Source organism: Pholis gunnellus, assembly GCF_910591455.1.
Source record: "Pholis gunnellus genome assembly, chromosome: 8".
Taxonomy (NCBI): domain Eukaryota; kingdom Metazoa; phylum Chordata; class Actinopteri; order Perciformes; family Pholidae; genus Pholis; species Pholis gunnellus.
In genome coordinates, this window is record NC_136534.1 from 23,119,452 (window position 1) to 23,137,475 (window position 18,024).

General features: G+C 43.8%; 1 protein-coding gene across 1 annotated transcript in view; it reads right to left on the reverse strand.

The window, feature by feature from the left end:
* rftn1b (raftlin, lipid raft linker 1b) overlaps nt 1–18,024 on the reverse strand; it is a gene marked incomplete at its 3' end in the record, with an annotated part of 80,147 nt that overhangs the window by 43,667 nt on the left and 18,456 nt on the right. Inside the window, exon 2 of the mRNA XM_079163889.1 lies at nt 4,937–5,114. Within this exon, the coding sequence (XP_079020015.1) occupies nt 4,937–5,114 (178 nt within the window). The remainder of the gene's footprint in view (nt 1–4,936; nt 5,115–18,024) is intronic.

Consider the following 18,024-nt stretch of genomic DNA (forward strand, 5'->3'; position numbering starts at 1 on the left):
ACTGTACAGCGAAAGCTCTTCTCGCGCTGCCGAAACAAACCATTTTCACACCGAAGTCAGTGAATGTGAAGGAACAGTGTGAATTCATTTCTTTTTGCAGCAGCGGGAGCAGAGCCGTGTCAGACCTCCGTCACCCACCGCCCATCTATCGCTATGACGACAAGTCAGGGAGCAACTGAACCCATGTTTAGCACTCCGTCGATGTGGAGGCTTTAATAACAGAGCATACTTCTCCTAATGTCACATTTTCACGCGTTTGTGAATAATTTCACTGGAGCAAGTCCCCTCTTAACGTTTTTCTGTAGGTGCCTCTTTATTTCTCCTCCTTCTCCATCTCACGCTCTCCACCCTTCTCCTCCCTCTCAGCCCATCTCTCTCTCTCTCTCTCTCCCTCTCCCTCCCTCGCTCTCTCTCTGCCTGAGCACGCCGGAGCTCTTTGCAATTACCCAATAATGATGAATATATCCCATCAGACATTGCCTGCTGAACTGTAACCCTATTCCATCGCAATCAAATTGAACACTGGGAAATTTGACAGTTGACATTTTAAATTTCCAAACGGTCCAATCCATTCTGTCTGCATTGCAGGTTTTCTTTTCTCCTTATTTCCCCTCAGTAGGTTGTTTCAGGGGCGGGGGGGGGGTGCTGGCGGTGACAAATTGCCTTCTCAGGTTTCTAAAGTTATAAGCCACTTAACCGGACATGTCATTCAGGTCACGGTGTCTAACGTCTACAGATGACACAGAGCTGTACGTACACAACCTTTGTGCACTTCCTGCAGCGTCACCTCCTCCATGTAAAGTGCCTTGTTGGCCGAGCCTTTCGCACCGGACCTAATACTGTCCTCAGACATACTGTGCATGCTAAATGAAGACGCTTATACAGCTACTGTACACCACTCAGCTCCTCCACCTCGTTTTATTGGCAGTGCAGTCGCTAAAAAAAAGCTGTACGTTTTGGAGCGACGGATGAATGGCTGCTCGCTGTCATGCTTTTTCAATCCCATTCACTGTATTCCCCCCCGCATCCCTGTCGTCGTCGTCTTCTTTTTTTTGGGGATTTCTGGGTCTGACAGCGAAAGGGAACTGGAGAAGAGATGCTCTGCTTTTTGGGGTTTCTCTTATTCCTCTTTCCCCCGCCGGAGGTTTGGATTCCCCTGGGCTGCTGCTGATTTGATCAGCTGTCTCCACGGTGACAGACGCTGGAGATAAAGCTCGGGCCCAGCGTTCACACGGGGCCATCAAAGGATGGTAGACTCCTCTGCCCTTTTCAGTCAATATCTCTGTCTCTCTCCCTCCTTTCTTTTTCATACTATTCAGCCTCCTTCGGTCTTCTACTTTCTACTTCTTCACACTCCAGCTGTGATTTTCTTTTTCTTTCTCTCCTCCCTCCGCATGGTGTTATATTTTTTTTTCTCTCCAGAGCAAGGCAAGCATGTCTTCTTTCTTCATTTTTCAAAAAAACACAGATGCAGTCCATTCAGCTGGAGCCTTTTCATGCAGACTCAATATTTCTTGTTGTCCAGTTTTTGCAGCAGTGAAGCGTGTATGTCTGGATATGCCCGAAAGTGAACCTGTTCTACACAACAGCATGGGAGGTGATTACTAATAGCCACAATCTGCAGGACGGGAGGACAGATAAGCTGCCATGCATTTCAACTATATGACCTTCTAAAACGTGGCTGGGTGCCATGTTTTCACCCCACAATAAGTGCCTTAAAGTTTCCTGTTTTTATGGGTATTTCGAGTTATTTCAGGCACCCAGGGTTCCAAAACATGTTCATTTTCTGCACGGACGTTGGTATGTGAGCGGCGGTTCCACGGCTTAGGTGGGCTTGAAACTCTCCTGGTTGAATAATCAGCATAAAAGATGAGCAACCGAGTTATAAAATATCTAGTTTTTTGATTAAGAAGTAAGGATGAGTGTTTCAGTAACAAACATCCAATTACTGAGGATACAATTCTGTCACGTTCGCCCCTAAGCTGATGAAACATTTAGCAGTTTAAATCCCTTCACGTTCGTATTCTGGGTCAATTTGGGATTAATTCAGCAATTGTTGCTTCATATTTTGCCCAATTTTAACGACAAAGCTGAATTTGTGTTCGACTTTGGGTCTCATCTCCTTCCAGCAATCAACGTTGGCTTCTTTTGATGACGAACACAATTGTTTATTAACCTTAACAATGTCATTTTAGTGTCGTAAACTTAACCATAAAAGTGGCAGATCAGAAAAACGGTGACGCATACAGTCTTTTTCTGTGGTTTAGATAAAAGGACTTGATGTAGTGGAAGCGTGACTAGTTAGTGACATTTACCTTTTTATTTAAAAACCTCATCTTGAAATAAACTCAATCCTGGTGAACATAGACCCATCAGAGAGGTAGTTCCGGTTGTGCTCGGGTACAGTAAGACTGTACGGCAACAAGTTTTTAACATAATAATAATATTTTTTTTCTGTCAGGTACACGAAGAAATTGTGATTGACGGTAAGCGAGGCATATCGTAACACCTTACACAGCACCGCTCTGGCACAAATTACAGTAAATAATGATAAAATTGAAAGTTTGACAAACCCAAATTAAGTTGTCATGTTTGCTGTGATGAATTATCTCACTCTGTGGAGGTTGTTTCTCGTGCTGTTAGACAAGAAAAAAGCAGCAAGCTGCTTACATTTTATGTTGCAATAAATTCATCCTTTTCACCAAACCCCCCGGTCATCATCCTCCTCCCTTCTGAATCGCTTCCATGATCCTCTATTCATTAATGTTTCTAAAAAAAACAACAACAAAAGCCTTGCACAGTAAGTCTTTTTAGGGTTTTTTTCATGTTGGTTTTTTCCTGATGATCAGTCTGTGGTTGCAGCCGAACTGTCGGGGCACAGCGGCTCTGATTATTACACTCCTTACTCTTGGTTGCTTGTAATATCGGGGTATTGGTTTTCTGCAGTTATTGTGCTGTCGCTGTGGGTGAGAGCGTTAGCTAAATGACTGAAATGTCAATGTAGATTAGTAGCAGAGGTGTTGTGTTTATGCTCAGCCGTGAGGAAATTACAGAAATGGTTTGTCAGCGTTCAGGGACGCGTTTTGAGCCGCAAGGAATCTGCGGCGGATTCTGCTCGAGAGCAGCAGAGAGTGAGGAGGATTATGCTGAACAGTGTCATGCGTTCACATAAAGCTACACACTATATGCAACCAGAGTTACTGTATGAAGCTCATATAATACTCCAAAGAAGAAGGTTCAAGTGCTGGGCCTCGAACCTCTTCAGAGAGGGGCAAGAGAGACACCCACACACATCCATGCCCTGCAGCCAGAGAAACGGCGTTTCGGTAAACAGGCCTGGATGTTTGCTGGACTTCAGAGCCAGACTAGAAGCCACTGGGGCTTCAACTGCCCATATGCATGTCACTGCTGCCAGGGAAGAGAAAACTTCTCTTCGTAGCTTCAATCTTTTTGATTGTCATGTTTTTACTTGAACTGACTTCACAGTACGTGGTCTTGAATAAGACGATATGGTTTCCTGACCCATGGGGCTGTCGGATCCGTTCAAAACAGAGGGTGGATTTTTCACCAAAGCTTCAGCAGTTTTTCTGCGAATAATTACTCATTTAAAAAAACATTTTTTAGAAGGATTCTGACCAGATAAAAAGCCGTCTCCTCCCTCCGCCGTCCATCTCCCACCCCCTACATGCCCTTCAGCCACCATTGGAGCCGCTCCCTGAGGGGCTCGGGGCTGGAGGGCATGTGTAGGGGGCAGCCGGTTTTTGCCAGAGCACTGAAAGGCCCGGAGGTAGAGGATTGAGATTATTGCTGACTCGTGTCCAAATTCGGCTGCCCACAGGACAGCTTGCTGTGCCACAAACAGATGTTGTGATGCTCTGGTGTCGCTACTGAAGCAACACTGAAATGTTGTACGTCTGATAAGAAATGCACCATCGACCTCCACTGTTTTTTTTACGTGATAGCCATCATGGAAATCTCTGCGCTTGCATGTATCCCACATTACTAACAAAATAATATATTTCTGGAATATAAAAAAGTAGCTATAAACATTATATAAACCCTAATGTCGCTTCCCAACTGGCCAGCATATGGTTTTTGTACCATGTAACACATGCATGATAATAAAGCCCAATCTGACTCCCATCAAGTATTTTTCCGCATAATGACACCAATTTAGGTGCATTAGCATTCTCAAGGTATTTTCTTAAGTGACTGTAATGGCTGCATTATCGTGTAATGAAAGAGGTTTTATTCTCAGGGGTGTACCTAAGAAGGCTGAGGCCCCTGAAAGATGATTTCCTCAGGGCCAACCCCCCCGCCATGGTTTAGTAAAAAAACATTTATTTAAAAAGGTCATGTGTGTAGCAAACAGGGGGATCTATTGGCAGAAATGAAATAAAGTGTTCATAACTATGTTTTCATGAGTGCATAATCACCTGAAACTAAGAGTTGTGTTTTCGTTAGCTTAGAATGAGCCGGTTATATCTACTCAGGAAGCTTGATATGTTCCACTTCCATGTTTCTACAGTAGCCCAGAGCAGACAAACTAAAGACGTCAGCTCTAGAGAGAGCCTTTCACGTTCTTACGTTACCTGAAGGCCACCGTAGTTTTCCGACACGTTTTCCAAATATATTTTAGTTTATTAGTATATTATTTTACACTTCTACAAATTCTGTTTTGTTTTGTAAACTATCAGCATCAAATGCCAGCGTAAAGCGTAGTTTTACTGTATGTGACCGTAAAACATAAAGGAAATACTAATAATACTCATGCATGCATTATTTCACTGGAAACCTTTAACGACTAAATTGTCGGTGGATGTTCCCATTAGCTTAGGCTGGGTTGAAACTTAATGTTCGGACCCTTTGCCCCTTATTTCCCATGTCAGATAATTACACATTTAATGGTCAAAAGTCCCTCTCGTGTGGCCCTTACCCATCGTTGAGTCGGATCAGGATGGCCCGGTAGAGCTGGTGCTGTGGGCTGTTGGACTCTGGACCACAGGGGTGGATGAACGGGTGAACGGACGCCAGAACAAAGCCCTGCTGGTAGAGCTCCTGCAGCTGGCCGGGCAGCTCCCGCACCGACGAGAGACGCAGCGTGGACGTCCCGCCTGAGAGACACCAAACAGGGAGACAATGTGTGAGACAAAACTCAAATGACTCAAATTCATTTTTGTTTTTATTTGGACACATTTGTTGTGCTGCTATACGTGGCCGCTTTTGCATTCAACCTTTTTGGAGAAAGTTTCCTGCTTGCAGCAAGCAGGGCTGCGACTTTGGATTTCTGTTTGAGTTTTCTTGTTCTTTGACTGTCAGCCATGGTGACGGTCACTGCTCATGTTAAATGGACATTTACTGTCATAATGTCCCTCGCCCTGTTGGCTTTTCTTCCCCTTTATCCTCACAGCCTCCCTCTACCCCCGTCCTTTACGTGGACCTTTCCACAGCTGGTCATTCCCCTCCTGTCCATCAGACGCCCTCAGACTTTCCCTATATACCAATCACCTGATCCTGCTCTTCTTCTCACTGCACACCTGGCCTCATTGACTCATTGCATGTAAATATCCTTAGGCCCTTTAATTCAGTGACTGAATTTGTGTTTTCTTCCCTGTTGACGTTTTTAAAAAAAAAAAAGAAATGTCGGTGAGAAGGAATCAGCATCAATTGAGTTGTTGTTCCAGTCTTCATGCAGCTCAGCGAGAATATCCAGTGCGTATAGTTTCAGGTGACTAAAGTAAACCGATCAAAGGAAATAACACAAAAAACATAATTGTTCCCCTGCAGTTCTTTGTATCTGGACTATTTCTGTCACACTATGCAGATTATGTAAATGTCGGTCCTCTTTTCACAGCAGTTAGCCTCTTTTTGATTTCTTAGATTTAATTTATGTGTGAGGGTTCTTATTATTGTAGAAACGTTCTGGTACAGATAGACATGTGCCCAACAGCACAACAGAGCTGAAGAACAAAACCCCAAAAAATGTGATTGTGGTGTTTGATTTTTAGAGTTTGTTTTGACAATTAGTATCACGCTTTTCGCTCCATCCCCTCAATCTGGGAGTTAATAAGAGTGGCTCAAAATCCAATTAGAGCTGATTGCTTAGGCTCTGTATTATGAAAGGTCTTTTAAAATTTGACACTTTGATTCTCTCTCAGCTCAACTGTCCACAAACAGCGGACAGGGGCCTGACATTAAAGAGCTGCAATCAGTGAGTGGCCAGCTGTTTCAAAAGGGAAAAAAACGATACGGAGCTGCTGCGCAGAGCTATTTCTCAGCATTATTTCCTCCGAGCCGCCTTACCAACACCTCCCTGAGGGATGAAAACCTACAGCAGACAGCCACTGGTGACTTCCTGTTTCAGGGAGCAACCATGCTGTGTTACAACAAGCCACACGCAACCTCTGTCAGGCAACATCAGCCAACCAGGATGTATGGTAATGGAAACGGCAAGGGGAGAGCGGTTCAGGTTTAGGAATGGGAGCAATTAGACTCGTAAATGGAGAGCTTGATAGCGGGAAGGAGAGGTCGATGGACAGGAAAGATGGAGGAAGAGAGGTTAAAAAAAACAGAGAGGAAGAGAGGGAAAGCTCGAGAGACCATGATCGAGACGGCGCTTGGCCCCCGGATGCGTGACGGCTGGGATCCCAGCAGCGCGCCGTACGAGGCGACATTTACTGCGGGCCAAACAGCTGGGACGCGTGGGAGTGCGCCAACACAAAGAGCTGGATGCAAAACGAGAGACCGGGGAGGGGAGAGGAGGGAGGGAGAGAGGGATGGAGGGAAGGGAGGTCTGGTCGTCTGTACAAGCTGTCACAAGATGTGGGAAATGCCGCTATGGCTAATTAGAGTCAATGAGACCATACAGAAGGAACCGTTCAGATCCATGGGAAAAGTCAAAGTACAGAAGTTCAACGGGAGGTCAGAGAGGGGGGACTGGTGAGACGATGCCAGCCCGGGCTTTGTGCGTTTGGTTTCAGATGGAGTCAGCAACGCTAACAAGACTTTCACATAATAGCAGTATTGTGTATGACAAGGCTGAAAAAGCTGCTTTCAAGGTATATTTGGATACAGATTACTTAATATTTGAAAACTCCTAAACTGTCGCTATGATGCACCGCTTCTGATTGATTCTGTGTGTGCATCCAAAATCTGCACCGCCTGAATGTAATTGGTCAGGACTCCCGCTTTGATTCTCTTATTGGAAATGTGAAAAAAAATGGAGAATAATTCTCTTGTATAAATAAACATAACTTTGAGCTGTGGAAAACGGTTTTCATGCCACACGCATAGTGACTTCCCACCCGTGCAAACACGTGGGCATCAGGGGCCAAGTTGAGGTCAGTCAGTCATCCCACATTTAAACTCCTGACACCAAACGGCACGCTCTCTCACATGCCCAGCGTTGCTGCTTGTTTCATGTTAAAGTCTTATTAATGTGTGCGAAGCAGCTCTGCACAACATCTGCGGCATTTATTGCCTTTGGCCGGCGCAAACAAAGCTGACAACAGCGCGTGGATCTGTTGGTCTTAATATCACAGTGAGTGATTTATTGAACTGCACATAAAGTGCTGCTGATGTGTAATTCGACATGCTTTTCCATTGTCGATTGTTCTGCATGTCTTTACATTCACAGTGGGATTTCATGCATTATTTATCTAAGAAGCCGTCGAAGGGTTTTATTGGACATGCACTTGGTATGATTGTGGATGTGCAATATGAATTTGAATTTGCTATCTTGGAAGCATAATTTTATGCACATCACTTAGAGGCTGCTGGAAGCCAACATCAGACGGAGAGCATTGCATTCTCATTGGCTCCAGTTGAGTCCAACATATTAAGATACATGATGTTTTAGATGTATTTCTTTGTGCAATGCTTTCTTAGTGTGTTCTGACTTACTGAAAAGCAAATATCAGAGGTGGAATGATTCTATATAAAGTCAATGCTAACGCGCATGTGCACACAAACCAATGCAAAACCCTGGGCACAGATGCATCCATGCGAGGTAGAAATGTTTCAGCTTGAGGTAAAACCTTTCAGTAATCCAGCACTTAATTACTCCAATTCATGAACAAACGGAGATCTGTCACCAGGCGGCAAACCTCCAGTTCTGAAAAGTGAAGCCAATGCTGAAGTTAAACTTGTATTCTGTCTACTGGCCATCAGGGGGCGACTCTTCTGGTTTACAAAAAGAAGTCTGATTGCATAGAAGTCTATGAGAAAATGACTACTTCTCTCTTGATTTATTACCTCAGTAAACGTAAACATGAGTTTATGGTCTCAATCGCTAGTTTCAAGTCTTCTTCAATACAGCATGATGTTCATTTAGTAGATTATGGTCCATTTAGAGTCAAATAGACCATGAAGCAGGGGATGCTTTAGGGCGGGCTTACTGTGATTGACAGGTTGCTACCAGAGCCGTATATGGCGTCTCTATGTCACTCCTCTGCAGTCCTAATATGGTCACTTCCATTCTCTGGTTGCAAAAAAAACTTGAAAACGTCAGTCCACAAAACCAATGGAGGACGTCACGACGACTACGTCCACTTCTTTTATACAGTCCATGTCCGTCACACAAACGCAACGCAGGTATAGAGTCTGAGCGCAATTAAGCCCCGCCCACAACGGAAAGGAAAACGCTTCATCGCTGATTGCATTGTGTGAGGGTGCCTCCTTGTCACTTCTGTCAGCTAGTAAACAACAGAAACAATGTGTAAAAGCTGCTGTGTGGTGAGATCTGCCTTCAAGGACTATACTGCTCGATATCAATATCTAAAGCCTGTACAGTCGGTGAATGTGTGTTGTGAATGAACACAAACGCATTGATGTGAATAAAGAGAGGTGAAAAAAAAGTGCACGTTCAATCTAAAAGCACCACAATAACTTCAACTATGCTAACAGTCTGGGACTTTTCCTTCAAATGTCTTTGAGCCGTTTTAAAAAATCAGGTTGCACATTCCGTAGTTTGAATATCTGTAATTGATTGCAACTGTAATTCCTCCAGAATGAGATCATCATAATCCTTTTGCATGAAGCCCGTCACTCCCTGTACATCTAGACAAACCACACGTCCTCTGGCAGATAAATAAAAAATAGATAAAGCTCACATATGTGTGACATCATCGACCGTTTCGTGCAGGTTGTGTAACACGATGATGTGGCGTGCATTCGTCGTGCTACACTACATTGTCAGGACTGCAATAGAGGAGGAAAAAAAGAAAATAAAAAAAAAGAAAGGATTTCTGGAACAAACAATGGTAGCGCCAATCAGGAGGCGGCTCCTGTGATGTAGGTAGAGGCATCTGATTCAGTTCGGATCCCACCACTTCCTCCCGGGCACAAATCCAGAGGTTCATTGTGAAACCACGACACAAGCAGGAGAAGAGGAAGAGGGAGGGAATAAAAAAAAATCATATGCCGTCCCCTCAGGGAAAGCCAGTGCTTTGGCTAAAAATACTCTTCCAAATTTCTCAATCACACTCTGTCCTACTGCGCCACAATGCAGGAGCTTTAGAAGTTAAAAGGCGTGGAGGAATTAACACAAAGAAATAGGCCGCCATCGCAACCCCCCCCCCCACCTTCTGCTCCTCCTCCCTCCTTTCTCCACCGCTGGCTCTCCTTTAGAAATGGAATTAATCCTTCTGTGATCTGTAATTTTATTTTATTTTTTTCCCCCCTTCCTTCCCCCTTCATTTTGGTGCGACGTGAAGACACTGTCCTTTCCCCAGAGGGACCCTATTGTGTGCGCGCACGGTTCACGGCGCGGTGGATATTAAGTGGAAAATGAAACCGTCTTTGCCTGCTCTCTGATCCCCTTAGTTGAGATGAGTAAATAAGGAATGGTTTCAATTAGGCAGTGGGAACACAGCCGCTGGCGACTTCTTAAGTTGGCTTTAATCGCTGTGTGAGCTGCTAATAATCTCATCCAGAGGCCTTTAAATACACAGGCTCTACATTTATTTATCAGAGCAAATTTTATTTATCCTGCTGTCCCCAGAGCAAAAGTGTGGCCCAGCGCGAAGTTTCCCTGAAATCTCGTGCTGTTGTAAGGATGTTTACTATGCCCCGAAATCGTGTTATCCAAGGAGAATCTCTTTGTTCGCGTGGATGAGAGCAAATTAGCTGCCGTACAACTGCTGTATGCAAGTGACAGTGTCGATGTCTCATACTGCGAATATTTAGGCCTCTGAAGGAGTCTGTGGTCGATCACACAGGCAATCTGGTAAACCTTACATGGCAAACTGGCAGCCAATTACTCCACTCAGTCTTTTTGTTTACCCTGGATGAAAATCCTCTCCCATATCAACAGAGAGGAGCCCTAAACTCACAGAAACAAATCGCTTCTTGACAAATAATGAGAAAAAAAGGGGCCTTCTGGCTGACAACCAACAAATTGGCTTTTCTGGAAAATTGTGTTAACGCGGAGCCGTCAAACAGAAACACAAATGTCTGTCTGTGTGTGTGTGTGTGTGTGTGTGTGTGTGTGTGTGTGTGTGTGTGTGTGTGTGTGTGTGTTTGTGTGTCTGCATGGATGTGTGAAGAGGGAGTGTCTTCAGGCTAATGGTAAGATCAGTTGCTCACTGTTTATGTTGGATGACAGGTCAGAGGTCAGAATAACTCTTATGCTGTATGAGAATGAAGAGTTGTTTAAATCAAAGTCCTGTAGTTTAACGTTAGTCTTTTTTTAAAGTGAAGAACACAAACTCCAAAATGTAGGAAAGAAAAGTGAATGCAGCTCCCACAGATGACTTATCTATCAAATAGTGTCCTCTCGACTTTTCCACCCTTCCTAAGTGCTTGTTATTCTGGTTATTATACCGCGTAACTTCAACAACGGTTGCTTGAAATATTACATCACACGCTCTGTGCATCACTCGTTTTACTACATCATCCGCTCTGAACAAATGCATAAACGTCCACATTCAACGTATCCGCGGTTTGGAAAAAACGCATGCCAACATTTTTTTTTTTCCTGATGAAGAAAGACTTTAGCTGAAGAAAGACTTTAGCAGTGAGAGGTTGTGTTTGTGTGTGTTCAAAGAGAGAGGGAGGGAGGGAGCGAGTGTGTGGGAACAGGCCTTGCCCCGCTCTGCCTTCAGTTCAGAGTGAAGATGTAAACATACAGTTTGAATATGCATCCACGAGAGAGTTCATCTAAGGTTTATAAATAATAAACACCCGTTCAGTTTGTTTCTCTGATGCTGACCTTGCACTCATGGCCACACATATTTAACTGACTCATCTCTGGGGCTTAGCTGAGAATTTAATGCGTCTCATATCTGGACAAAATCCCAAACATTTCATACACATAGAGAGCAGGAGATGGAGTAAATTACACATATAAAAGAATAAGAAAGCTGAGGAGGAGACGAACTAGGAGAAGGAAGACGGAGAGCAAAGGAGGAGAACAAGGAGATACAGAAGAGGGAAGAGGAGATGGAAAAGAAGTCTTTGTGCTAAAACATTCAACAACTGACTCTAGGTGCATCTCCATCCAATGCGACAAAGTGCACCGGAAACAGATTTAGTGAATATATGATGTAAATGAAGCATGTGACTTCAAAGTCCATTGAAGCCTTCACTCCGCTGAATACACCCAAATATCGTCTGATTAAAACATCTCATCTCTCCACACAGATCTGAAGTAACCTTCCTCACATTGCACCATGAAACAAACGGAAATGAAATATTTCCATCGAGTTTTCTATATTTGCGATACGAGCGAGACAAAAGCTTAGCAAATTCAGTACATGGATATGTAAATGATGTGTTTTGAGTATTTTAGTGTCTTTATCACCTGCCATTATTAAAGTAGCCCTGGAAGTGCCTCCCTCTACATCCCACATACTGACCTGCATTTATATTTCTTAACATCTGGCCGGCGTGCTTCTGATTTAAGTCGTCTATACAAGAAACTAGGAAACTCTTCTTCCTAACGTTTGAGCAATGTGACAGCAATGCATCTGAAATGCGTCCTAGTTGTTTTTAGTGGACGTTCAGACCGAAAACAGAACCCGTACAGGATGTCACAGCATTGTTGGCCATTTATTATGACCATTATGGCAACAATCACGAGATAAATAGTGGAAATCCAGAGTTCATATTACAAAATCAAATACCAGGAATGAGCCCTGGCCCACATTTGGTTGTCCACCACAGCGCTGAAGAAAAAGTTGAGCAAGGTTACCCAGACTGTGTCAACGGACTAGTTTCATTCTCTTTTAATATCGGACAGCTACTTGATCTGCCCCAAGGCACAGGAAGTGGCTCGGTATAACTTAGTTTAAGCCCTTTAAATCTGGATAGGCCCCACTTGTCATGACTGCAAGTCGCCATGTGACCCAGTGAGTGGTATACTACTAAGAAAGGCCACTTCTACATTCAGCAATCTGAACGTCTCCCATCTCTCCTTGGTTGCATTTACACTTGGATAGCTTGCTGCTCTAAGACGCATAAAGTAAATAGAGGCAGAATAAAGACTTTGCTGCGGTAAAAGTGCCAGTTTTGATCCTTTAAAAAAAGACAATACTGTACATTGGACACATTTTTCTCAAAAGATGTCATCAGTGTGCTTTTGATTAAGGACATTTGAGCCCAAACCTGATCAAGTGTGGCGTTTTTATCGAACAAAGAGGCACAGTAGGACGCCATGTATGCTCTGTCAACTTTCAGTTGATAATTCTCTCTTTCCATGAATAATAAAAGAGAGAAAAAAAACTCATCTTTGAATTGAAATCTTGCCTCTGACACTGGCTCACTTCCCCTTTTAAACCCATCTGCCATGTAAGCACCTCTGAGCTGCGGCCTGCCGCATTTCCATCACTCAACACATTTAAAAATAAATGAGTAAATATGAAATTAATAAGCTGAAAGATTGAAGCAGCGAGGCTCTGCACATACGCGCGCCATGCACCGCCTCCAGGAGAGATGGTTCGACCACATTTGCATCGGGGAGAAAATAGCCCGGCATATATTATCCACCCGCTGCAACTGATTTCTGATCCTGCTGCTCCTATCCACCACATCTCTCATTCGGTGATACCGCCTCAGCCTTATGATTAGAGAATTGTTTGTTTCGGCTAATAGTAATGGCTCAATTAGCAGCTGTCGTGTTCATACTGGTGCACAGCATCTTCGAGTACAGAGTGTTTTTGTTTCCTCTCGGATGAAAATAAGTTGCGGAACAGGCTGCTGTGCCACGGGGGACGGGAGGGATTTATTTCTGATACGACGCAACACGACTCTCAGTACCTGACAACACACGGATGAAACGAGCAGATATAGCCAAGTCCTAGCCAAGCCAAGTGCGTGTGAAATACATCAATGTACTTACAGTATATTAGATTGTATGTGAAGGGGTTGATCTTGGTGATAAACCCACTGAGAATTATCTCCCGGTGCTGCGGCTCCCCTCAGCTCTTTCAGCTCATTGTTTTTGCTTTTTTCGGTCCAGAACTTAACTGTTTTTACTTCACTTTCGGCTAAAGGCGGCGGCTGGAAAAGCTCTAAAAAATCCACTGCACACTGTACCTGCTCAGCACCAAACGGCAGACAGAAACAGCTAGCAACTAGCTGGGGGACATAGTGAAGCATCTAACAGCTAAAGAGACTGATATTTTTCTCAGGAGAGTCGGTGGAGGCCAAAACTGAGCAAAAAGAAACTGAATATTAGGATTACATTCACACGGTGACAAGCAAGATGACTCAAAATAAAAGCTAATATTGCTTCATCTCTTCTAGACGTGTAAATAGACAGCTGTTGGCCAACTACCCTATTTACATGGCGCAACATTAGCATACATTTTGAGTGCTTTTGTTTGTCCAGAGAGGGGCTAGCTGCAGTGCGCACCAACGACCACCAGGTGGCACACGTGAGGAGCCGAGACTGCGACAGTACAGTGAGTAAACACAGCCGCTGTGAGAGCTAAGCCCTGCATTTCTACTCCTCACACTGTACATTTTAACTGCCTCCTAAAAGTAACGTTCCCATAAAACACATACCTAAATACATGTAGCACATAAACACGTGACAGTTGTGACTGGCGTGTTATGTTGAGTGATCGACAGGTGCCGGTCTGATCTGTATCTAGGTACACACAACACATTACACACACCAAAGACCTGCTGTAGTAGTCAAAAATCACCCCTTGGTGAACTTTATTTATAATCTTAATCTCCCGCTAATTGTTTTCTATTGCAAAGCAATCACTCTGCAATGGTCATACAACCCATCAGGAATAACCCGAAGACGAAACCTGTGCACCTTCATAAAGTCTCGATAAAAGCAACGCAACATGAATATGCTGTAATTGGCCTTTTGGAACTGAAAGCACCACCCGACTATTCTCTCCGTGAAGCAGTCATATCGTTATTCAGTGTCCAATTAAAATGGCCTTAGTCTCCTCAGGAGCTCTCCACTCCTGTGAGGACCACCTGCAGAACCCTCGCTCGGGTCTCAGCAGCCCGCCTTGAGTCATTAGCCTTCATACAGGCTCAAAATGGAAATGCCAGTAACCCGTCTGTCCTCCCCGCCGCCACCTCCTTTATTTTGTCTCTCCTCTCCCTCAGCTCCGGTTTCTCTCACCCCTTTGGAGGAAGCTTCTCTGCTTGGCTCCTCTGCACATTTAGCCTATTTTTTTTTTGCCTCTGCTCTCTACAGGGAATCTGCCCCTTCCTATTCAACTCTCCTTCTCCTTCTCTCTCTCCGTCTCGCTCCCCCCCTACTGTGTAGAGAAGAGCAGAATCTGTGAAGGGTCTCTGCTGCTCTTAACCTCTTTTTCTGCCTCTACATGTAAGTGTCTATTCTCTGTATTTTTTCTGTCATCTCTTCTCCTCAATGTCAAGATAGTGGAGCAAGCCAAAGCAAGGTATGAAAAAATCCCCTGCTGGTCAATAATCAAAAGAAAATTCCGGTTATTCAGTTCTCGTTAATAAACAATGTGCTATAAAGAAATAATAGGTTTATCCTGCAAAATACTTCCCAATCTGTACACACAGTGTAACACGAGTATAAGTCTACAGCCATGTACTCGGGCACGGTGATCATAGCATCAGCACGCTAATGCGCTCACAACGACAATGCTAACACACGTGGTGTTTAGCAGTTATAATGTTTACCAACTTTATTTTCTTATTTTACCGTGTTAGCATGCTAACATTTGCTAATTAGCGCAACTCCCAGACCGTACAACGCCGTGGTGGCAACCCGTCAATCACAAGGTAGCCACGCCCTAATGCATACCCTGCTTTATGGTTTATTTCACTCGAAACGGGATCGTAATTTACAAAATAAGTATCATGATGTATTGAAGACTTCAAACTAGAGCTCGAGACCATAAACTCATGTTTACAATGTTTACTGAGGTAATAAATCAAGAGAGAAGTAGAGTCATTTTCTCACAGACTTCTATACAACCAGAGGAGTCGCCCCCTGATGGCCATTAGAAAGAATATCTTTAAGGCACTTTGCAATGACTTCCCTTTTCAGACCCGGACGTTGATGCCTGGCACATATATGGTATTTAAATGCAACAAAGTAGCTTTTATTTATATTTTCCAACCTTGGATCTTGTTAAAAGGTTACAAAGGTGAGAGAACTCAACAGTATTCTTTAGTTGGGTTTACTGTCCATTATTTCCCAGCAGGGTGTGAACGGTATCGACCCCTCCATCTTTTCAAGTCTCTGTGTGGGGAGCAGTCGGGGCACCTACTGCGTGGACTAATCTATGTCTCTCTGCCTATATCTTTGTTTCTCCCTCCCTCCCTCCCTCCCTCGCTCTCTCTGAGGTCCAGGGCGGCGTCATTAGCAGTCGGGGCTCAGAGTGCAGCTCGGTTGAGCCCTGGGGCCGAAGCTTTGTGCCTTAATTACCCACCTAATGAGTCACTGGGAAAGTCACTGGGTTTATTGGTGCCTCCCTCCCTCTCTTTCCTTTTCTCTCACTCTCACTCACACACACATATGTACTGTATTCACTTCATTCCCTTTCACTTATATGCTAATTACTCATTCACACACTTGCACTTGCCACATTCACCTAATGACTGCAGTTGTTCTCACTCACTCACTTATTCGCTCGCGTTCTCATTCCCTCCCTGATACACACACACACACACACACACACACACACACACACACACACACACACACACACACGTATTTGCTCGCTCAGTTGCTTGTTTGGTCCCTCAGTCTACATCCAGACTAAGCCGGCTAAATGTGACAAAGCTGTTTAAGTGTGAAACGGAGAGATCCATAGGGTTTTTATAAAGATCTCCATCCACACTAAAACACTTTGACGGTTACTGTGGCAAAACTTTTGTCCGACTCTTTCATTTGGCAAACATCAAACATGTGCATGACAGACGACATCTGATATGGAGCTGGACAGACGGTCTCAGCTGGATAAACCTCTGTTCTCTCTCCCGTTCTGCTCTCTCCGTGATCACCTGCAGTGTTTTAAAACATCCAGTATAATGGTACATATTGTTTTGTTGTCTGGCAGCGAAAAAATAGCATGAAATAGCAATTTTTAAATTGCAGCTCCCAGATGCTACCCGTTAACCAGAAAACACTGTTTAAAATCAAAACCTGTATCAAGTGACGGACTGAACTGACATTTATGTTAAAATATGAAATGCGTTTGCATGCGTATAACACGAGTGAAACAGGAGCCATCAAGCAGCGTCTGCAGACAGCTGGATGGATTAAAATAGAATCTGTTCCGCCGGACGCGCTTCAGACAGAAGACTGAAACTCCCAACCTCCTGTGCAGACGAGTCATGAGAGTAGAAGTGATCACACTCTCTCACTCAGGTCATGTTCCAACTGAAAACAGTCCTGAGATAAAAAAGATGAAATGTGCATTTCTACTGTTTACCTTCGCTATCATTGCAATGGAATATTGTTCTGCTTTGATAACTTTCCATATAGTTGTTAAAGTTCTTCCTCTTAATAGTATTGATCACTGTGCAGTGTTTTTTGTTCTATGGTCTATGGCATCCCCATCTTGTCTATTGGACTCTAAATGGATCATAATTTACTAAATGAACATCGTGCCGTATTGAAGAAGACTTAAAACTCAAGATTGAGACCATAAACTCGTGTTTACAGTGTTTACTGAGGTACATTTTCTCATAGACTTCTATACAATCAGACTTCTTTTAACAACCTGAGGAGTCGCCTGATGGCCACTAGAGAGAATGCAGGTTTAAGAACTAGCTGTTGCCTCCTGGTGTTCACTCAACTTCTTTGTATATCGTGCTTAATCACTCACTCAATCACTCTTTTGCACCATGTCCACCAAACTAATTCTGTACATCTGAGTCCAGTTTTTCAAGTGAAACTATATCTTATTTTAGAGCATAATTCCCACACACACACGTACTGTAGACACACTCTCTCGCTCTGTTCCATTCACACCTCCTGCGCTCTCCCACCACGAATTCACACAGTAACACTCAGACCGATGGGATCACACCTGCATGTAGAGCAGAACAGTCTGCTCCTGTTCACTTCCCAGATGCTGCGAGCGAACATGATGACACTTGCTGCGCTAATAATGGAGGACCGAGCTGCTGCCAGGGGTCGAATCCCACGGCTGTGAAGTGCTTTAATTAAACGGGTTCAACCATGAATTTTACATTAAATAAACAAACAAAAACGCATCGCCTTCCAGAGTAGAGTTGATTTATATCACTCTTATCAGTCGGATGTTATTCAAAAAGTAGTTGTGGGTGTATATACTGAGTTTCGTGACTCTGACAGTTGCTATGAACACACTGAAGTGTTTCCTATTGAGCTGGATGTAAAGCATTTAGACTCAAGGCCATTCATTTCTACCATACGTTTCTAAGATGTACACTTGTTTAAAACATGTCGTAAACTCTATTTGACAAATGCGTCAAAACTGCAGCAACGTTTTCTTTCCAATTCTGCAGTTTGTGATGTTGACAACGTGCACATTGACATTGACAGCTTACCATTAGGGTGATGTGAACCAAAGGATGGGTTTAGAGTGGGGG